Genomic DNA, 24,326 nt, shown 5'->3' on the forward strand with positions numbered 1-24,326 from the left:
GCAGATTCATTCCTAAGGTGTAACTACTTGCTCCAGAATGAGAGCAATGAGCTAGCTCTGGAACACTGCTGCCTCCAAGCCTGACCCTACCTAGGCAAACTCCTCCCTTTCATCAGTGCTGTCTTTATGATTCCTAATCACTCAAGCCTTCGTGCATAATATTAAAATCTTTATTAACATTAATAAAAGCACTATTTTAGAAGAAGGGACAGTGAGGGTCAGCATCAACCCTCATTTACCTGTTAATCTATTAAGCTTTTTATCACCCCAGCTAGCTAAGCTATGTCATTCCATCCAGTACCTAGTGAGCACAGTTGGCATTGGGGGAGACTCAACTATCTCTTTCTTGTAGAAGTCACAGAACTTCATAGTCTTGGAATCATACTAGCACGGTGCTTGGTATAGCTGTTGATACCACTATCGGCTTCTGAAGATTCCTTTTGCTCTTGCTTGCCTGCTCTTCTCATTACATTCACCTGGGACCCAGATTTTGATTTGGCTCATGCTAGAGAATTCATGGCCATAAAATTAAAGCCTTAGGACAGATGGTAGTCTAAAGGACACAGAAGGAATGACCTTATCCCCAGTGCTACTTCCTCTCTTCTCTATTGATTTTCAAAAGTTCCCATTTGTTTTTTGCCTTATACCCACCTTTGGCTGCAAACCAGTACATAAAACTAGCAATACATATACTGATAGAATTCAATGTAAAATTCTATGATTATCATTGTGTGGTAAGTGGAAAGCCTGAAATTTACCCTTTTCCTCACTAAAAAGACTTGAAATTTATTCTTTATATCATTAAAAAGAAAGGCCTTCCTAAACAAATTAATAATATAAAGAAAAGTACAGAATAAATGCTTAACTTGCATGAACATATTTTCATGTACTTGATTTTGATCAAATTAAATAAGGCACTTTGTAAACATTAAAAATGCTAGCTAGTATATCAGACATACTTAATTCATGTATTTCATTATTTAAATGAGAAACCAATAACTTATATGTGTCCAATAATTTATATGCTAATTACGTACAATAATTTGTAATATTTTTTCCATCTCCCCCTGACTCCTCCCAGTCACCCATGCTCCAAATCAATTATTTCGGACTCTTCCCTTTTTCTCATGATATATTTTCAATCATAATAGAATTTAGAATTGAAATAGACCTTAGGATCATCTTTTATACCCTAGGTTTTAAAATGGAAGAATTGGAGTAACATTCCCAAAATCACACAAAATGACCTAAGCTGAGATTTAAATCCAAGTTTCTTAACTATAAACACAATATTCTTCCTGTCCCCAGGTCCTATATTTCTGAACTCCAGAACTCTTCATATCTGTCCCCTCTTTTTCATGCTTATTACAAGGTCCCTAGATCAGGCTTTTACCTTGGGCTTTGAGAGTCTCCTAATTCATCTCTCTGACACTAATCTCTTCTCTTTCTCAATCCATCTTTCAATGTAATCTTCCTAATGCCAAACTATGATCAATCATGTCTAAAAACTTGCAGAATTTTTGCCCAATGAATAAAGTATAAACCCATTATTCTATGTGAAGAAAGAAGATTCTGGATATGTGTTCTTATAGCTTTCCTGAGTCTGAATGAATCTTCTAGGTCCTGGGAATATGCCCAGTACTTAATCCAAAGGTAGAGAAAAACACTAGAGGGGAGTAAAGGCCATAAGTTCTGGGCTTGACACAAGTACCTTTCGGGCCTGATCCTTGGGCTAGACACCCTATTCTATGTCACAAATGACACACAAGTGACTAGGTGAAGTTATTTAACTTTTCAGTACCTTGGACAACTCTCTAAAACCAAGATAAAATACTCTAGGTCTTCTGACCTGCATAGTTAGAGAAAATTAATGAATGGAAGCTCCTTAAATGGCTGAAATCACAAATCAGGTTAAAAACTTTCCAATCCACACAACACAAACCCCCTAAAAGTCAGAATATTTCTAGTAACAAGGGAAACATTTTTGTCAACTCTAACTACTTAGACACATGTAGAGAGTCATGTTTTATTTCCATGTATCCTTCAATCAAAAACATATCAGCAAACAAAATTCAAGTATGCTCTGTTGTATCATATCTTGGGAATCCTTTTAACCATGACACTTTATCATTCAATACTCTCTATAATCTGGTTCATCTCATTCTCTTCTCTTTTAAGAACTTTATGTCACAAACAAAACTACTTTTTTATTTTAAATTTTTAATTTTTTCCATGGTTACATGATTCTTGTTATCTCTCTACCCTCCTCCCCCCTCCTCCCAGAGATGACAAGCACTTTCACTGGGTTATACATATATTATCACTCAAATCCTATTTCCATATTATTCATTTTTGTAATAATGTTTTAAACCAAAACCCCCAAATCATATACCCATATAAACAAGTGATAAAGCATATGTTTTCTTCTGGATTTCTACTCCCACAATTCTTTCTCTTGATCTGGATAGCATTCTTTCTCATATGTCCCCCGGAGTTGTCCTGGATCATTGCATTGCTTTTAGTAGCAAAGCTTGACATTGGTTTTCTTTGTTTTTAACGTTCTATTATGATAGTTAATTCTCCACATGTTTTATCTGCTTTGAATGTAAGCTTCTCTGAAATCAGAGCCTCTCTATGCCATCTCTATTGCCCTGGGCCCATCACAGGGCATTCCAACTATTTTTTCTTAGACTTGTAATTTCACTAGTGTAGAGAATTCTCATTTTAGAAGCAATTAGGTAGTACAGAGGATAAAGTCCTTTACTTAGAGTCAAGAAGACCTAAGTTAGACTCATCCCTCAGTTAATTATTGTGTTACTCAGGGTGAGTAATCTAATTTCTCTCATACTCAATTTTGTCATCTGAAAATGGAATAATAATCCATAGCTTAAAAGGTTATTGTGAGGATCGAATATGTAGTACTTTATAAACTTAAGGTACTATATAAATGTTGGCTTTTCTTATTAATGAGACAATTTCTTCCTCCTCTCTGGGTTCTAAGAGAGTGTAACTATCCCTGATCGTACAGCCAAAATATGCCAGACAGGACTTGTTCTCATACTTTTCTGACTCCAGCCCAACCTTTAGCCAGTGTGATGCTGTTATATATCTATGCCTTGCACGCAGAAATGATATTTTTATGTTGAATTAAATTGAAATATGCTAAGCATCTTTACTAGGCTGTAAGTCTATAGTCAGTTACTGTCCTACATTGAAGTGAATGAGATTCGTCACTACTTAACATAGTCTTTTCTTCTAATTCATCCAAATTAGTGAGATTTTATAGTAATTCATGCTGAAGATTTGAATAGTATTAGAGTTTTCATCCCATGGTTCTGTTTACTTTTATACTAGCTCTATTCTCATTCCCCTTTTCAATACATTCTTCAATCTTATCTCCCCAAGGTTCTCCTATGGTCATGTCACTCAATAGTCTTATTTTTTTTCCTTTTAAAATAAAAGATAATTTTTTTAAAATTGGAGGAAGCAAATATTTAGTGAAAATTAATGTTTAAAATTGGGGAATAGGGGGCAGCTGGGTAGCTCAGTGGAGTGAGAGTCAGGCCTAGAGACAGGAGGTCCTAGGTTCAAACCCGGCCTCAGCCACTTCGCAGCTGTGTGACCCTGGGCAAGTCACTTGACCCCCATTGCCCACCCTTACCAATCCTATGAGACAATACACCGAAGTACAAGGGTTTAAAAAAAAAGATTTAAAAAAATTGGGGAATATTCATAGGTAGATATGTGTATATGTGTATATATGTATGTGGGTATATGTACGTATATAAAAAAATTAGAAGTGATTCTAAATTTTTGTTTCTTTCCTCTTTTCTCTAACCAGATTCTAGTAAATGATATTGACTAGCCCCTAGCTTATAATCCTTCTTTTCTTGAAGAGTTCAATACCTTTTTACAGAATTCTTCCTCTTGGCTATCCCATTCACTTACTTCTTCAAATCTCATGACTGTATCTCCCCTCTGACTCAGTCACTCGTGGAGATGGCCACTGATCATTACTGCAAAATTATTAGTCCTCATCATACTCATTCCCCTTGAACCCTGAAACTCTTTTCTTTGATCATACTCATCTATCCTTTATCCTTTGTAAAAGGATACTCATCTATCCTTTACTCCTTTGTAAAAACTGTCCTCAGTCCTCACCACAAATGCTTTTCTTGCCATTCCTATTTGTTTCCTGAGTCCATCCCTGCTGGTTTTCATTTCCCTCCCTTTGTCTCATACTAAAACTACAGAAAATCAGTCAAGTGAGGTACCATCATTCACCCTTGAATGCCTTGACTTTCCAGTTCATGTCTGGCCATGCCTCATCTCTGGATAACTGCCATGATTCACCTGCTTTATTCTTACTCCCAGGTGGATCCTAGCTGATGTTGGAGATAAGCTGGCAGCCGGGTCCCCTACAAATTCTTATTATAAAATCTCCACTGGGCCTTTACTATTGCACAGTAATTCTTTTATTTTTCCCTGATTGACTAGCAAACTCCTGTTGGCAGCTGTTCCTCATCTTTGAGGAGCTCTCAAATCCTCCAAATCCATAAGCCTGTCTCTTAGCAAATGATCTCACTTCTTTACTGAGAAAATTGGTCTTCTATTTCCTCATCTCCCTTACTCTACACCTCAAAAAAAACCCTCTTTAATACTCTTTATCATTTCTTCTTTTGCTCCAAATTAGAAGGAGGAGGTGGCCCCTCTACTTATTCTTTCATCCTGCCCTCCAGATTTCTTTACAAGCCTACACTAGTCAAATCTTCACTGCATGTTTATACCTTTCCCATCTTTCCCTAACCTGGGTTTTCTGCATTAAGAAGATAAACTTCAATCTCTGTACCCCTAAAAAGAACTATTGAGGGGCAGGAAGTGCGAAATATATCCACAAAACTTCTAGGCATAGTTTTCTCAGTCTGTAGATTTATCCCACACAGACATATGGACTTGTAACAGGTTTTTGGCTTCTGCACCAAGCAATAAATGTTTTCAATTATCAGAGTTTACTACTTACCTAAATGGCGTGTAGTTATATTCTCCTATTCACCATTCATAGTCCTAAAATATCTCCAGCTGTTGTCTCTGTTTATTTATTTATTTATTTGATATTTTTCTTAAAGGCTGGATGTGCAAGGCGTACTCATGACCCTCTTCTCTAAATATCAGGGAAGCTTTGACCCAAGCGCCATTTTCCCTCCTGGACCTGTTGCCCCTCCTTTGATAATCTGGCGGTGGGTCACCACATTAACACCAAACACCTGATCAGCTTGGCCCACTACAGCTCAGAATTACCAGCTTGGAGAAGTCCACCAGCCTCAGTCTCAGCCTTAGCCTGCCACAAAGCAAGCATGACAAGCGTATAACCACCACAGCTGCCTATTTTTCTCACTTTCAGCTACTAAAGCTCAAAATCCTTATGACCTCATGGTTTTCATGAGCAGTTATATAAAATCCCAAGGTGTGAGTCCCAATTTCATAAATCATCCCTTTCCAGTTTTATTAATTTCCATCGACTGTACTCTGCTACAACACTGACAAGGACAAATTTAACACTCTTAAGATAACTATTTCCATATCCATAGGATATAGATAAAAGGATTTTCCTACCCTCTTCTGATGATCTTAATAATACTATACATTAAGTTTTAAAATTCATGAATACTATTATGCAGATTTCTTACCCTCCCACTCACTGCTTCCTTAAATGTCACTTCACTACAGAAGTAATGCTCTCCTGTCGCCTTTACTTACAGAATGGAAAATTCAGAAACGACCAAACAACTCTAACCACAATAAATGCTCTCAATGCTACCTGGAAATAATAGTTGTTGCATAAATGGGGAAAAGGAGGGAGAGAAAAAGGCAACCTCCCAGGAGGTGGCAAAAGAGCTTCCTTCATACACCACCTGGGAGGTGAAAGATCACAACCTATTGGGTTTCCCATTGTTCATTCATTGTGAGGTTTTCTAGGCAATTTACAGATGCTTACATAACCCTAACACTGCTGTGGCTTGCAGCTCTCTTTTGTGTTATACCCTAAAGATTCAGCAGTTTGTTAGACTGGAAAGAGAAGATATGGAGGAACCCCAATCTGTAGACCTTCTGAACACTGACACAAAGCCCATTTGTTAAGTCTTTTGTGAAGAGAATTTTTGAAGAAACTATATTTCTGAGAATAGTTTTATGATAATAAAAAAACACTTAGCTAGATAAGGCATTGTATAATGTACTGTTTGTATGCCAGGTGGGCAGCCAGCTGCCCCAATGGATAGAGTGTCAGACTTGGAGTCCAAATCTGGTCACAGTCACTGACTAGCTTCGTGACCTTAACCCTGGTGATCTCAGTTTCCTCATCTGTAAATTGATCTGGAGAAGGAAAGAGCAAATCACTTGAGTATCTTTGCCAAGAGAACTCCAATGGGGTTGTAAAGAGTCAGACATTACTGATAAACAACTCAACAGCAATATATGCCAGGTACCATGCTAAGGAACTATGAGGAGAAAAGAGAGCTGTACAAAGGAAACTTGCTCTTTGGGATGGAGTAAGGTTTCAGATGAGGAAGTAGAGATGTCTTCAGAGTGACTAATGGTAGCAATAATAATAAAAATTAATAATATTTCAAAGTTTCTTACATGCATTATATATATATATTGATCCTCATATCAGTCCTATGATTCAAACCCCACTTTACAAATGAAGAAACTGAGGATTAGAGAAGTTGGTGACTCTCCCAGGGTCTGAGGCAAGATGGAACCCAGAACCTTGATCTTCCCAATTAAATCCAATGCTCTATCTACTATGTTAAGGCTATACACCTCATCAAATTTTTAACCTTTTACTAGTAAAGGTGAATAATATCAAAAAGCACAGGCTTGGATAGAGGAAGTATTGAATAGTGGAGAAAGGCTTGCCTTGGAGCAGAAAGTAGTCTTAACATTTTTCTTTTTTGGTCATGAAATCTATCAGCACCTTTTTAGAACAATTCTTTTAAATGAATCAAGCAAATTACATAGGATTGTCAAGGATACTAGTCATACTGAGATATAGTTCTCGGAATTCTTATTTTTATTATCCATTTTTTAATTTTTAATTTCAAATGTTCTCCCTCTGTCCCATTCCTTCCTGACCCTTTGAGAAGACAAGCAATATGATACTCATTATACATGTGGAGTTATGCAAAACATATTTTTACATTAGCCAAGTTGCATGCATGCATAAATGAATAAAGAAATAAAGTGAAGAAAAATATGCTTCAGTCTGCACTCAAGCCCACCAGCTGTCTCCCTTTCTGGTGATGGACAGCATTTTTCATCACGAGTCTTTTGTCTTGTCTTAGATCAATGATTTGATCAGAGTAGCTAAGTCCTTCATACATATCAGAATTTTTAAAACAAATTCATGGACCCCTTCCACTATGGGACCTGAGTTCAAATTTTACTTTTGTCAATTATTACCCAAGGAACTTTTGACAAATCTTTGAAGGCTCTCTTGTTTTCCATTTCCTCATATGCACAAGCTGGTCTCAGAGGTTCCTTCCAGCACCAGATCTGTAATCCTATGACCCATTGTATGTTTAAAGTACCCATTCATTAATACTATTAGTTACTATTAGACTTGAAATGTTTCAGTGGTCATTGAAGAAACACACAAAGCTTTTGCCTTCAAGGCAAATCCTCTACTTTATACATAATAACTTGACCTTCAATAAAGCTACTAGATGAAGTGGAAATTGTCAGAGCCCAAAATGAATGAAGCACCCAAGGTTTCACAAAAGGCTTTCTTTGGCCAAACATTTGTTTGCCAAAAAACCAAACTTCACTGAAAAAATAAGAACTTCCCACTTATAGCACTACCAAAATGCATTTCAGAAAGCACAAAACCAGAGTTTATTAAGTGCCTACTTAAGGGAGATACAAAACTTAGATAGACAAGGTCCCTAGTTTCTAGGAGCTTTCCACAATATAATTTCAAGACAAGAAACCCATAGATACTTTGTTTTGGACCTGTCCAATCTATTTATCATGTAATATTTTCATTAAATTAAATTAAAATTATTATTGGGCAGCTAGGTGGTACACAGTGGATAAAGAGTTTGGGCCTGGAGTCAGAAATATTAAGTTCAAATGTGGCTTCAGATGCTAGCTGGATGACCCTGGACAAGTCGCTTAACACCGTTGGCCTCAGTTTCCTCATCTGCAGAGTGATCTGGAGAAGGAAATGACAAACCACTCCAGTATCTTTGCCAAGAAAACCCCAAATGGGGTCACAAAGAGTCAGACATGACTGGAAAGAACAATAAATTGTGTATTATCATAGCTGCATGAGGCCTAAGGAGGAAGATAAAATCATTGACAAGGTAAGGTCAAGGAAGGCTTCACGGTGGAAGTGGGCTTTGACTTGGGCAGGTAGGAATGTGATGGCTAAAGAGACTTAAGGAAGGCTACCTAGGCATAGAGAACATTATAAATTCAAGCTTGGATAGGTACAAGAGAGTTCTCTTTTGACTATTTATTTTGGGAAAAAAACCTGGAAAGAGAGGATAACGATTATAGAGGAAGAATTCTTTTTTATTTAAAATTTTTATTGATTAAGAAAAATTTTCCATGTTTACATGAATCATGTTCTTTCCCTCCCTTCCTCCCACCCACCCCCTAGGCAATGTGCAATTCCACTGCATTTAAATGAGTCATTGATCAAGACCTATTTCCATATTATTGATATTCATAGAGCAAGAGTTCTTAACCTTTTGAGTGCATGTGTGTGTCATAGACCCTTTGGGTAGCAATAGAAATGCCTTCTAAGAATGCTGGTTTTAAATGTATAAAAATAAATACAAAGGAAATAATTTATATTGAAATGAACTTATCAAAATATTTTTAAAAGATTATAGATCCCATGTTAAGAATCTTTGTAGAGGGTTCTGAATGAGTTTAGAAATTACTCTAAGCAATATGCATCTAAAAAAGATTTCTAAGCAGAGAAATGTCAAGATCCTATCCATATATTTGTAGCCTTTGACTCCACCACAGGTTATGTTTATCCAGATCAAGTTCAGCTTTGAAGCCTTCTCAACAACCATCTGGCTCATTTAATCCTAACTCAGGGAAGCCCGAGGAACATCTGAATTTAGTAATTTTCTAGTTATCCATTTTTTTGTGGGAGGAAGGACTTTCAGTTCCCCTATGAGTATTAGACTAAAGAGTAATTAGGCACTGACTAGTTTATTAAAATGCATGGAAATAAAAGGGGGAAAAATACTAACATCTATGTCCAGTTAACAAGGGCATAGTTATTTCCCCCCTGCCTGATGAAAATCCTTTCCTGCCCCCTCCATACTTGCACATAGAAATTTCAGTCACAAAGCCAGAAACTCCCAGCCCCAATTAGCCAAGCCTGTTTCCTGCATTTCTATTACAAGTCCAATGGGGAATCCTGCCAGTTGTCTTCTTCCTTCTTGTCTACTTCCCTCATTCTGGCATACTCTCTTGATTCACATCCCTCTCAGCTGGTCCTAAATCTTTGCAGCACTTTGCACATCTCTTCTAGCATATCAGTCCTAAGGTTCCTCCTTCCACGGTTAAATTTCCCAGACTTCAAGTTGCAATGGGTTCACATCCTATTCTACCTCCCACCCTATCTCTCAAGGCACTAACTAGTTTGTGCCTCTCATGGGTCCTATATCCAGAGGCTCCCTCCTCCTCCTCTTTCTGGTGACTTGAATTCTGCCAGCAACCTCTGCTCCTGACTTTTTCTTCCACAGTTGTGTCCTGCATCCTGAGGCTTTTCTTGCATCCCTTTGCATGGGAGGGACAAAGGAATTCCCGACTCCCTCAGAGCCTTTAGTATTCTTTCATCATTTCTCTCCACATATGTCCACCAGAGATGAAGAGAAGGATTCTGGTAGAAGTATAAAGGATGGTTTGGAAGGCAGAGAAGAGAGGCAAGAAAAGAAATGTTAAGAAGTTACTCCAATAGCTCGGGCAATAGATGTTAATGAGATAGTTCAGTAGCATAGAGAAAGGAAAACTTTATTTCATGCTTTTTTGTTTGTATGTTTTTGAGACTGGGTCTCTCTCTCTCACCAAAGTGAGAAATACAATAGCCAGTTACTAGCCCAACTTCATGTCTGATCAGTGCACAAGTTTTGAACTGAGCTGTTAAAGATGGAAGTTGAAGTTATGCGTGTGAATAAGATTTCCTAAAAGGAGAGGAGGAACCAGGATATATTCTTGGGAGACACTCACACAAAAAGGAAATAAAGGATAAAGAGAAGGAAGGGCTAAAAAAGTTTGAGTAGGGACATCTGGGTGGCTCAGTGGATTGAGAGTGGGAGGTCCTGGGTTCAAATCTGACCTCAGCCACTTCCTAGCAGTGTGACCCTGGGCAAGTTTCTTAACCCCCATTGCCTAGCCCTTACCACTCTTATGACTTAGAATCAATACCCAGTATTGATTCTAAAAGGGAAGGGAAGGTTTTAAAAAATAAAAAGAAATTAAAATAAAGAGGTTGGAGAAGAACTGTGTAGTATCTCTGAAATCAATGATGGGGAAGTCTACTATACCAAAGGCCTTAAAGTTAAAGAGAATGGGGAGAGGGGTGCTATTTAAGAGATTTGTTTCAAGGGAGGGGAAGTTGGATACAATTGAAGAGAGAGGAGTTAGCAAAAGTAACAAACAAAGACATAATCCTTACTCTACTTTCTCTGGACTTCACATTCTCAATGGCAGGATCCATACTCTCTTCTTTTGTCTTTACTGTTGGCTGATTCCCTAGTTTGGGCCAGTGTTTCATGAAGGGCCCCAGCCATGTTCATTCCACTCTCAACTAGACTTCCTTTCCTCTTCCACAGCAGTTGTGCCCCTCACCAAATTCTAGCTCCTCCCTTTTATATGCCATTAGAAAATAAGCTTTATGAAGGCAGGAACTGGCCTTGTGTGATTTTATTTTATCTCCAGCATTCAGCATAGTGTCTGGCACATAACAAGTGCTTTATTGATCCTACAAGTTTTTCAGGCAAAGAGAGGAAAGTGGAAGCTGACAAATAAATGAGATAAAAAGGTCAAGATTAAAAAAAACATAACCTAAACATGTTTGTAGGGAGATGACACAGACCCAAGCACAAGAAACCAGTGGCCAGGGAAAGAATGAATCATGAGGAAGAGGAGGAAAGTCCTGAAATAGACTCTATTATATGGGTTGGGAGACACAAATTCAGTGATTAGCCTTGATGAGGAATTAGTACCCATTTTTGGTAGCAAAAGTGAAGAAAGACAGACTGGGCATTGCTGCTGCTCAGTTATTAGGAATTTAATTGGGAAGATCAGGTCTTAATGTTGCTGAAACAATTAGGTGGCACACTGGATAAAAGAGCTGCACCTGGAATCTAGAAGATCTGAGTTTAAATCTAGCCTCAGGCACTAGCTATATGACCCTAGACAAATCGTTTAAGCCTGCTTGCCTCAGTTTCCTCTTCTGTAAAATGAGCCAGAGAAAGAAATGACAAATCATTAAGTATCTCTGACAAGAAAACCCCAAGTGGGTTCAGGAAGAGTCAGACACTATTGGAATGACTGAACAACAACAACAAAAAAAAATCAAGATTCGTCCTTCACCAAGTTAGGATTTGGGACTTAAAAAGACATCTGCAGCAAAAGACAAAGAGGACTGGACTTGGTGTTGCTGCTGCACAGTTATTAGAAATTCAAATGAGGATATCAAATCTCAATAATCTTAGTGAAGTAAGTAGGAGGCTTGGTTCCATGAGGTTACATGTAGAGAGTAGGGTGAGGTATGAGAGAAGGAAATGATGAGGAACAAAAAGTTTTGGATCATTGATAGAGAAAGGAATATGGGGAGGAGTCACTATATCAAAAGGAACAGAGAATCAATGTGGGTGGAATCAGAGTATTATCAAGGAGAGGCAAAGTGCCAAAGCAAGTTTGCTACCTTGAATCTGCAGTGAGGATGAAAACCAGAGTAACTTTTTTACTTTCTCAAGCAGCACCCAAGGGATGGTAATATTATCCAGGGATAAAGAACTTACAGGTCAGGAATGGCAGTGGTTCAGGAAAAGGATAAGGGATTTTAGAGTGGCAACTAGGGAAGAATATTAAAAGGGTTGACCACGTGAACAAGACTGGATCTGGATCCAAACCAAGTCAGAATGGAGATCGACTAGGAGAATTGGATGAGAGGTCAAATTCAGGGAAAAATCAGTATTAAATAGAGTGAAAGAGAGGGAGAAATTAAATGAAGGGAGGCTGTGGTCAAAAAAATGGAATTTCAAAGTCATAGATCTTAAGGGTGATATGTCACTGTGTGGTTAAAATGAAGTCAGAAAAGACTGTTGGAGCTGAGGACGTTGAGTAATTGCTTTATCAGGTTGCTATAGAAGCCATTGGCATGAATAATGCTGTTCTGAAGATGATGGATGGAATAGAAAGACGATGAGCATTCAAGTTATTGAGAAGGCTGGTGAAAATGATCTGGTGTTAGATGGTTGCCATTACTTGTAGTTTGCATCCATTTCTCAGAAATTATGGAGTATTAAAAAACATTTATTGAGCACTTATTACTTCCCAGTCATCTCTATGCCATGATACCTGCACTACAACCTCCTTCTCAGAAGTCGAGCTCCCATTCCTGTGACCCTGAGCTGAAGACTGTTGAGTATGTACCTCACCTTGCCCAGGCTCAGATCCACAAGGTGATTTCCATGCTATTTTCATGCTATGCCCTATGTACTCACTTCACCTTTTTTCTCATTCTAGCTCTGAGATTGTAAAACACCAACTATATCAATCAATTGCCCCATGACACCAAAACACTTCTCCCTGGCCAACTCCCCATGCCCTATTAGGATGTAAGTTCTGAAGGACTGCATTTGCTTGCTTGTATTTGTATACTTAGCTTAACCCAGTGTATGCACATAGCAATTCTTTAATGCAGCTTTCTTTCTTCTTCTTCCTTCTTTCTTCTTTCTTCTCTCCTTCTCTCCCTCTCCAGTTAGGCACTGAGAATACAACTGCAAAAATGAAACAGTCCTTGCTTTCAAGGAACATATTAATTCTATCAGAGGAAACAATATGTCCCAAAAGGAGAATATAAAAAAATACATAGTAATTTTTGGAAGGCAGAGGACCTAGCAGGAGTGAAAGAGAAATCGGGAAAGGTCTCACAGAAGAGATGGTGTCTCAATAGACTTTGCTATTAGCAGCAATGCAATGATCCAGGACAATCCAGAGGATCTTAGGAGAAAGAATGCTAACCATATCCAGAGAAAGAACTGTGGAAGTAGAAACACAGAAGAAAAACATATGATCGCTCACCTAGTTTCGATGGGGATGTGATTAGGGTTTGATATTAAATGATCTCTCTACTACAAATATGAATAACATGGAAATAGGTTAAACAATGATACATGTATAACCCAGTGGAACTGCTTGTCATCTTTGGGAGAGGGAAGGGATCATGAATCATGTAACCATGGAAAATTATTCTAAATTTAAAAAAATAAAAAAGAGATAGTGTTTCCGTTGAACTTTGAAGAAACTGAGGATTCTAAGTAATAGAGATGAGGAAAGAGTACATATCCAGCATGGGGAACAGGCTATACAAAAATACAGAGATTCAAAGTAGAATTTCACCTACCAGGAAGAGCAAACAGATTAACTGGAACAAAGTCATAAGGGCAAGTGATGCATAAGCATGAAAAGGTAGGTTGAGGACATATTGCAAAAGGCTTCAAAGGCCAAATACAGAGAGGAATTTGCAGTTGATCCTATATCCGTAAGAAGCCACTAGAATTTATTCAGCAGTATATATACTAGCATGCATTGCTTGGAAAGTCTGGACCATCAGTAAGTCATTGACTGGAGGTAAAATGCTCCTGTTTATTTATACTGCACTGAATGGAGTCCAGTGAAGCTTAGAAGTTCTTAAGTTTCAACTATGTACCAGCCACCATACTGAGCTCTGGGAATACCATAAAAGACAATAAGTAAATTGACTAACTAAAATATTCCTTATTGGTCAATGACCAGAAACTTTGAGAAGCATATGGAGTGATTGCTGGATAAAAGTTGCCAATTTCCCCTTTGTTTCCTTGGGGTTTACACTCAGGAGATCACAGCATCTTCTCCAATGATTCATAAGCCCTTTTTTGTGGCATGGACTCCTATTCCCCTCCCTCAGTTGCTAATTCTTTCTTTTAAAGACTATTTTCAATCTTCCATAAGGCATAGCTGACTCAGTGTATAGAACAGTAAAGAAGCTTATGGGCACACTTTAGCAAATGTTTTATTATTTTTTTCACCCTTACCTTCCATCTTAGAATCAATATTGCATATACATTTCAAGGCAGAAGAGAGATAAGGGCAAGGCAATGGGGGTTAAGTGATTGTCCAAGGTCACAAAGCTAAAAAGGGTCTGAGATCATAGCTGAACCCAGGACCTAGATCTAGCACTCAATTCAGTGAACCATTTAGCTGCCCCCAGCATAATGGTTTGAAATACATAAATAGAATACATAGCATTACAAAGAAAACATCATGAATTACAGTCATCAAATTTTTTATTTAAAAAAAAAAAAGGTAATCATTCAACAAAAATTTATCTTCTCCTACTGCAGATCCAGAATTGCCCAAGTCTTAGGTATACTATTCCTATATTGTATCTTACAGACAGAAAGATTCACTGACTTCCTTATCTTACTTTGCTTATATAGTCCCCCTTCCTGTTCTTAATGAGGCTCCTGTACTTTCAAAAAAAGAAACAGGTTGGGTAGCTTGGTGGCTCCATAGATTGCGAGTCAAGACTAGAGATGGGGGGTCCTGGGTTCAAATCTGGCCTCAGGCACTTCCTAGCTGTGTGAACCTGGGCAAGTCACTTAACCCCCATTGCCTAACCCTTACTACTATACTATACTGTCTTGGAACCAATACACAGTACAGATTCTAAGAGGGAAGGGAAGGGTTTAAAAAAAAAAAAAAGGAAACAGGGAGATCCTTCATATTCAGATTGACAAAAAGAGATCTCAATTACAGCCCTAATTTCTTTATCCTTAGATTACTGAAGTAGCTTAGCTACTTTTCCTGACTAGACTCCACTCCCCCCTAATCCATCTTGCATATATTTTTCAGATTGAAGACTACTTTCACTGTCATACAGCTATTCAACAGCATTTCTGGCTTTCACCTTACCTATAAAGTATAAAGTCTAACCCTTCAGCTAGATATTAATGGCCTTTTGTGGGATTTCTAAAACTGCCACCTCTATGATTTATTTCAGTAGCCCTCCTGTTCTTTCTTGACCCCATCTGACTATGAATATAAGGTTATGATTTTGCTTCTTGAATTTTTTAACTACAAGTATTATTCTTCCTCCTTCTGAAGATTGTAAATGAATTAATACTGCTTGTTGCAGAATATGTATGTATGTATATATATTTATATAGAAGCACATGAATATGTTTATTTCTACATATATTCAGACATATAAGCCTTCTGGCTTCCTTTCAGTCCCAAAGAAAATCTCATGTTCTACAGAAAGCCTTTCCCAGTCCCTCTTACTTCTTACCTTTCCTCTCTTTATCATTTCCTTTTTATTCTGGCAATAGCTTATTTGTACATCTTTTTTTTAATGCTGCCACCTCCATTAAATGAGGAACTCTTAGATCTCAGAAACAGTCTTTTGGTTTCCTTTGTATCCCACTGCTTAGCATAGAGACTCACACATAGTAGGTGCTTTATAAATACTCATTGACCAAACCAATAAATGGCTATATATAGAAGTGTTAGACCTTTCTTTAGCAGGGGCTAGAGTATTCCCTCTCCTTTATGCAATCTGAATTAGCATTTTACATGGAGAATCCAAATAAGGGAAAGGGGGAGCAGGAAGCAAAGGAAACCATAAATGCCTCTAAAAGGCTTCTAAAATCACCCTTGAGAATGGAAAGCTCATCTAACCTTTCTTACGAATTTGAGCTCACAATAATGTAACTCACAACTTCCTATTCAATATATATATAACTTTGAGCATAATATATGAAAAAATATGGACTATTACAGCTAGAAAAGACCTTAGAGAACACTTATCAATGAAGAAACAATCCCTACTATGTGTAGAGAACAAGGGATGCAAAAAACAAAAATCAAACAATCCTAATCCTCAAGGAGTTTACATTCTATTGGCAAAATTGAACCCTGTCATTACATAAACAGGGACAATGAGTCCCAGGAAGAAAAATATACTTTGCCTAAAGTTTTATTTTGATAATTATGTCTTACATGATTATTTAATTTTCATGTGCATCTGAGATAAATGAAACTTTATGGATAATTCTAGTCTGAGCCTAAACCTTTTGCCTTCCCTCCCCCAATCTCTACCTCACCGATAAGGGAACTGAGGCTCAGAGATGTCATTTATCCAAGATCATACTTAATCCGACACTGAGATATTACTATTTAATTTTGATTGTGTCTATCTCACCTCACCAAATAGGTTATAAACACCCCTAGGATAAGAGCTTGGGATTCTTTATAATGATACGTACAGGCTGCAATTCTGTCAGTATTTGGTGAGTAGTAGATGTTTTGTTCTTTAAGTCTTTTAAAGGTTGAGTAGGCTTTCATCACTCTAACAATCTGCATTTACTTGGGGGATTTCTCCTAATTAGCTTATAGACACTGTTAGAACAAATTAAATCACTAGCTCCAAACTGTAGGATGGGAGAAGGGGATCTTCAAAGTTAATCTAGCTCAAGGTGTCAGATAGGACCCCCAAATCCTCCAGAGTGAAGCCACAAAGAGATTTAGTTGTGACTATGAAATATTTAACAAAATAAATAAAAATATAATAAAACATAGATAATGTTCATTCAAGTTTTATGTCAATACAACTCACAGGCATCCTTCGGTAGGGTTTAGTGGCCCCCTTTTCTATTTGAGTTTGACACCACTGGAATAGCTCAGAGGAAAAGCCTAAAATATAGTTACAAGATGGAGAGGAAAGGAGCCTGAAGAGTGAGCTTGATCTGATGCCCAATGCAAGAAGTGAGTGTCACAAACACCCCAGGGATTGCAAGTCTGATTTCAATTTCAGGGGAAAGCAACCTGAATGATGGATTATCGGTGTCTAATTCCTTGGTGGGAAAAAGTCATGTATTATTGGTTTCTGATCAAAAGGATTACTAGCAGTGCTAAATGCCCCTTGTTATGTTGAAGTTAGAAAAGTAATGACCTAATGGATTTTTCCATAAAATTCTCAAGAGTCATTTGGCCCATGTTGATTCAACAACATGTATCAACAGATATCTCCATATTGTGAGTTATTGTGAAATTGTCCCCAAGGCTGCTATCAGTTTTTTTTTTCCTTTTAATTGCAGCTAGACATTTAAGGCTCAGTTCTATTATCTTTCTCAGTCCCTTCCAGTTGTTAATGTCCTATAACCCTAACCCTCTCCCAATGTCCCCCAAATTACACTGTATAACTTTTGTATTTACTAATCATTGTGAATAAGAAGTGTAGATGCTCTACCATTTTTCACATCCCACTAGTTCTTTTCTTGGCAAAGATAATGGAGCTGTTTGCCATTTCTTTCTCCAACTCATTTTACATTTGAAGAAACTGAGACAAGCAGGGTCGAGTGGTTTGCTCAGGGGCACACAGCTAGGGCAGTTTTAAGATGAGAATTCCTGATTCTAAGCCCCACACTCTATCCACTTCAACACCTAGTTGCCCAAATAGTATAGTGGTATAATAGTGGTATAATGGAAAAAAACAAAAAAACAAAAAGCACAACATTATCTGGTTCTAGAATCAGAAGACATTGGTTCAAATTCTACCACTGATTCTTACTACCTATGGGATTTGGGACAAGTCATTTAAATTCCATGGGTCTTGGTTTCTTCATGTATAGAACAAAATGTTTGGATTGAATATTCTTGTTGTTCCTTCCTTCAAGCTCTAGAACGTAAACCTGTCATTTCCTTCTAGTAGAATACACATCTCTTTAAGGGAAGGGCTCTTTAATTGTTGTGGTTGTTTTATTTGTAATTCCAACCCATGGTATAATTCCTGCCCCATACTGGGCACTTATTGCTTGTTGAACTGAAATTGCTGCCAAAACTGGTACAATATTTGTAATTTTGTTTTCACTTTTTTTGATAGAATCTAAAAATTCTGTTGTTAAAGATGCCTTCAATAATTTTTAATCACAGATCTGGAAGGACCCTTAGTGGTTATCTGGCTCCAACCCCCTTAAGATGAGGACCCTGAGACATAGAGAGAGTGACTTGAGCAAGGTCACGTGGCTAATAAATAGCAGAGATGGCACTGGTTGGCACTCTTTCTTATTTACCTAAGAGAAATCTACTGAAAGCCATCTTTGCCCATGACACTCAATTTCCATGCCTTTAGTGGAGCAAAGTACAGCAGAGTCTTAGATAAACTTTGATTCTAATTTGCAATGAGAAGGCAACCCTAAAAAGCCCCACAGGAACTGAGAGTCGTGGGGTCACACTAACTGGCAGAGACTAGTTGTGAGGTCTATTGGCCAAAAGAAAAGATCATTAACTTCATGTTACCAAAAAAAAAATTCAATTTCTTTCTCAGCAGCCAAGAGACAAGAGAGCCCAGTACTGCTCATGATAGCTCTTGAAGAGAGGACAAAGGGAAGTCATCTTTCCCAGAGCACCAAAAGTCCAAGAAGCTTAGAAACAACCAGGTGGTGAAGCAGACAGAGCAGTAGCCTTAGAATCTGATAGATCTGAGTTTTATCCTCCCCTAGCTGTGTGTCCCATTGCAAATAATTTGATGTCTCTGAACCTCTGTTTCCCCATCTGTTAAATGAAGGAATGTGATTTCATGGTCCACTAAATTCCCATCTAACTCTCAATCTGGTCCTCTGACCTGTGCTTTATGGTACAGGAAGGAAGAAAAGTAAGAAACAAACATTTATTAAGCACTTACTATATTCCAGGGACAAATATCTCATTTGATCCTCACTACAACACTGGGAGCAAAGTACTACATTTACATATTTTACAAATAAGGAAACTGAGGTAAACTGAGTGATTTTTCACTGCCACATTTAAATTCAGATTTTTCTGACTCCAGGTCAAGTTTTCTATTTACTGTACCATTTAGCTGTCTCAGTTAGGGACTAGACCCCATTTTCTATAGAATCTTATGGCTCTTTGCAAGACAATCAATTTCAGTTAAGGACTCCCTAAACCAGCTTTACCTGAACAACTTCTTTTTTCTGATACCAATATGCATTCTTCCAAATCTGCCAACTCTTCCTACTCACCTTAAATATTCTTTAAGAAAAAAAAAAATTAGACTGAGGTCCCCTGCCACATGGAAGCCAACAATCAATTAAGTGTGGAGCATATTTTAAATATAAATGAATTATATATGTATCCATCCCCCCTCACTGGGTTGACTTCTTCCAAACCCTACTCCTAATTTGGGATAAATATAGGGTATCTCCAAAGTCTTAAAGAAGTTTTCAACTCTTCAAGCTGGTATTTGAGAGAGGACTAAAACTCAGGTCGTCCAGAGTCTAAATTCAGACCTCCATTGACTTTACCAGCTCTCTGAAAACCTTCTAAGACTCTGGAGAAACCTTGTATGTATGTTTCTGAAAACATTTCATGCGAGTTCTTCATTTTAGTGCTATCTGTATTACATTGATACAAGAATGAGCAATAGAGTGCCAGTACAGCTAAATCTCTTCTGGATGTCAGCAACATTTGTTTTTTGAGAATGACAACCTGACATCCTACCTAAGGACTGGGTATTGGGGTCAGGAAGACCTAGCTTCAAGTTCTTCACTGTGCCACATTTTGTGTGATCACATATCATAAGTCACAACCTTTCTGGGAAACAAATGAAAGGCAAATGGTACTTAGAATTGGTGAAGAGATTTCCACTCTGGCGAAATCATAGGCCTGGGGGCTTTTGTACAAATGTGTATATGGAAAAAGGTGATTAACCAAAATCCTGGCAATAATGAAGACTTTTATGTACCATCAAATGACTTACCCAGAAAAGGCAAAATGTAGTTGTAATTTTGAAAAGTTCCAAAAAGGTCTTTTTTTTTTTTTTTTTTTTACTTAAAAGAGCAAATATTTTGCCACTCACTAGAATAGGGGAGACTGCCAGCAGCAAAACTTAAAGAAAGAAAGGGAAGTGGTTTATTAGGTCCCTGTTTGACCTCCCCAAATAAGAGAACAAAGAATTCTAGGCTGTGTCTCTGGAGACCTCAGGAGACCTGAATTTCTGTGCTTGTTCTGCAAGCAGGGCTAGGCCTCAGTTTCCTCATCTGTAAAACAAGAGGGTTCAGACTGGGTGATCCCAAATTTGCTCTCAAAGTTGGTGTTTCTGTAAAGAACTTCTTAACCATTTGGGGGGTCTTGGGCACACAGTGATGAGAAAACTGAGGCCTAGGCAGGTCCAGGGTCCTGCCCCAGATCGCATTCATTTCAGACAGGATTCGAAATCATGTCCTCAAAGTGCATGACCAGGAAGTTGCCCAGTGCTTGACTTCCCCCTACTTGGCCAGCTCAGGCTGATCCTTCCTGAGGCGGGCTCAGGGACTGTCAGGGAGTCACTCACCAACTTGTAGCTGGTGGGTGGCTGTTCTCCAGCGTTTTGGTCCAGGGCTTGTACCAGCTGATCTGCTCCGCGGCTTTCCCCCAGAACCTCTCGGGGTCGGACACGGAGGCCGCGAAGTGCGTCTTATATTCGCTGACAACCCCGCTGCTGCCGCTGCCTGAAGACAGAGAGCGGCGGCCCCCACCGATTCCGAGACTGTCCCAAGCTCCGGGAGCCAGGTAAGCCCGGCGGGCAGGAGCTGCTCCCCGGGCCGCGGCTGAGCCCTGCAGGGGAGCCCCGAGCCCCCCTGCGCCCGTGACCTTCCGACACTGCAGCCAAGAGGGCTTCATGCCAAGATTTGCCCCGTGCCTGAACTCTGGGGAGATGGGGGAGAAGGGTGGATAATTAATTGTTAGAGGAGCTGCTCAAGTTCAGCTGGGCCCTTCCTAGGCGTCCGCAGAGGCTTCTCCTCAGGAAGATCTGAGAGACTTTGACAAACTCCCAAAGTTGGACGGTTTTGTTTTGGGGGGGAGGGGAGGGCGTGTGGCCGACTACATTCTGAAGTTGCTGAGAAAAGCTGAACTGGATCCCAAGAGAAAGAAACAGGGGTATTATTTAAACCTAAAAAACAAAAACTTGGTAACTTTTAAGATAGTTTATTGTTAATACTTGATATGGGCGCCTTTTGTCTTTATAGAGTCTATTCTGCCTCCCACCGCTCCCTTCCCCCACCTTGGAAGGGAATTCTCACTTGAAACAAAACGGTTAAGCAAAAAAAAAAAAAAAAAAAAAAGTAAGAAAGAAAGAAAGAAAGAAAGAAAAAAAAAAGAAACAGATACAGTGACCCGAGTGTGCAATAGTTTGCCAGCTGGAAATCACTTCAGATAGAGCTGTTAAAATCTGAGCTCTAATGCAAAGGCTCAAAAGCAATTGGAGACCACTCTCTCTCTCTTCCATTCAGATTTCCCCAGATTTGCCAAAATAAAACAATAAAAAACTTCCCCTCCTCTACCGGGCAGAGCCCAGTCACCAGGCTTTTTTGTTGGTACTTCGAATTTTCTGCAATGGCAGTGGATTTAATGGAGAGGCGCTACCTCCCCCTAAGGTATCTCTCCTCTGTAGTAATCCGCAATTTTTATCTACCCAGTCCGCACCAAACCGTTTTGCAAACCACTCCAGATCCTTAATGCCTATTTCTCCATGTTTTCTCAACCGCTGAGTAGGAGGGAGGGAACCAGGAGTATTCGTTAAAAGAGTAGGTAGGACTTTGGGGATAATGGGCGGGGCTTTGGGATGATGGGCGGGGCTTTGAGGGAGGCGATACTATCTGTAAGAGGACCTTACCTATGACTGCTACCCAATGCCACATAGGGTGGATGCCACCTCTAGCAAAAGATTCAGAACTTTTGTTTGGAATCACTTGAAACTTCTCCCTCGGCCCAGTGCGAGTTATCTCTTAAATCTCTTAAATCTCTTCAGTCCCTAAATTCCAAGGCCCTATCATGATGCTCACTTTCCCTCCCCGCCTTCTTCATATCTGTGGTTACAGGAAGTCCTAAAATTTACGTTTATTTATTTATTATCAATTACTTAATGAGGCCCTAACCTTTATGATTCTAAGTACATAATTTTCCTTCATTATGGCTATTATTAAGTTTTGTTATTAATGAATCAAGTATTTCCTAGTTATCAATACTCACTGAGCAAAAACTAGAATTTTTTTCCCCACAGATTTGAATTCAGGTAGTCCCAATTCCGAGCTTGACTCTCCAACCACTGATCCACCTAAATGCCTTTTTTTTTCCTGTCAGAGGAAATAATAGGTATTTATACAAGTACATATCAGATTTTTAAAAAATATATACCTAATATTTCATCCTTGAAAGGAGCTGCCATTGAGGAATTCCCTTCCAGCAATACATATCAAGAGTTAGCTGGGTGGTTCAATGGTTCAATGCCAAGTTAAGAGTCAGGAAGACCTAAATTCTAATTTTGCCATCAGACACTTACCAGCTGTGTGATCCTGAGCAAGTCACTTAATCTGTTTGCCTGAATTTACTGGAGAAGGAAATGGGTTTTTTTTTTGGGGGGGGGGGCGGTGAGGAGAATGGTATCTTTGCCAGGAAAACTGCACAGAGGGTATTGATATGCTATGGTCCACAGAGTCATGAAGAGTCATACATGATTGAAAAATGCATATCCACTTCAACTCTGTGACTGGCAGTCTTCTTTGAAAAGTCTGAGAACTCCATAGATTTGCCCAGGGCCATAGAACCAGTATGTATCAGAGATGAGACTTGAATGCAGAGTTTCTTTTATTTTTTTAGTCACTATGACAAGCTACCTTTAACATATTGTGTAAATACCCTGTAAATACAAGGTAACGGAGTGCAATTCCTGGCAGCTGGGGCCATCAGAACTTCTGTAAGAAGTAGCAGAACCTTGTGAAACCTTGTGAAAGGATTTGAAACAAGTGAGGAATTCTAAGAGCCAGGGATAAGGAGAGAATATATTCACTGGGGTAGTGGGGGAGGAAGGGAAGAGAAGACAGGCAATGCAAAGGAATAGAGAGGGAGATAAATTGTAGCTTGAGAGGAGCAACAAGTTGGCCAATTTGTCTAAGTGACAGTAAAATAAAACTAAATCTGAAAAAAATAATAGCATACATATGCATGTATACATATTCATATAGATACATACACATATATACAACCTGGTACCATATATATATATATATATATGGCACTTTACGGTTTACAAAGTACTTTACATGTATTATTTTATTTGATTCTCAAATTTACACTATGAAGTAAGGGGTATTATACCATTTTACAGGTGGCAAAATTGAAACTGGCACACAGGTCATCATCGGTTTGATAGGTTGTGTACTCAGGTCTTGATAACTCCAAGTCCAATAATAGACCCACTAGAAGTCAGATTTTGAAGGGCTTAAATGCTAGAGAAGCTTGTATTTTCTTTCTTAAAAAAAAAAAAAAAAAAAAAAAAGCAACAACCCTATTTCTGTCTTAGTAACAACTGTTAGGACAGAAAGGGCTAGGGGTTAAGTGACTTGCCCAGGATCACACAGATAGATAGTGTCTGAGGTTAGGTTTGAACTGAGATCCTCTTGACTCCAGGCCTTGCTCTCTCTATCCAATGAACCAGCTAGCTGCCTCTTCTAGAAACTTGAATTTTCACTTTGAGGCAATGGCTGCCAATTGAGCTCTGTGAGCCAGGGAATGACTGATCAATTAATTCTATGTGTTTTATTCTATATCTGATAGATTCAAAGATCATACTGGAGCATTCAACGAAACTGATTCTTGGTCGAATAATTGTGCTCTGTACCTGACTATTTTATCCTTAAGATTATCATACTCTCATAGAGAAAGGGGAATACTTGTTTTACCACCACCTTCACCACTTCCAGCTCAGTTTATATAATCACAAGATACAATCAAAGAAAAATATTTTTTCCCTTAAAACTTTTACCTTCTTTCTTAGCATGAATTCTAAGAAAGAAGAGTTGCAATCAGGTTTAAGTGATTTGCCCAGAGTCAAATAACTAGGAAGTCTCTGAGGTCACATTTGAATCTAGGTTGATGATGGCAAACCTATGATACGTGTGTCAGCACTGACATATGTAGCCATTTTCGATGACATGCAGCTGCATATAGAGAAGTATGGGGCCGCATGCCGAGGATGAAACATTTGCTATAGT

General features: G+C 38.6%; 1 protein-coding gene across 1 annotated transcript in view; it reads right to left on the bottom strand.

Annotated features, from left to right (window-relative positions):
* The window catches only part of ACSS3 (acyl-CoA synthetase short chain family member 3), a 248,451-nt gene extending 226,066 nt beyond the window's left edge, over window positions 1-22,385 (bottom strand). Inside the window, exon 1 of the mRNA XM_044679177.1 lies at window positions 20,627-22,385. Coding sequence (XP_044535112.1) covers window positions 20,627-20,955 — 329 coding nt within the window. The 5' untranslated portion in view covers window positions 20,956-22,385. The remainder of the gene's footprint in view (window positions 1-20,626) is intronic.
* Between the last annotated feature and the right edge of the window lie 1,941 nt (window positions 22,386-24,326).

This window comes from Gracilinanus agilis, chromosome 5 (genome assembly GCF_016433145.1).
Source record: "Gracilinanus agilis isolate LMUSP501 chromosome 5, AgileGrace, whole genome shotgun sequence".
Lineage (NCBI taxonomy): Eukaryota > Metazoa > Chordata > Mammalia > Didelphimorphia > Didelphidae > Gracilinanus > Gracilinanus agilis.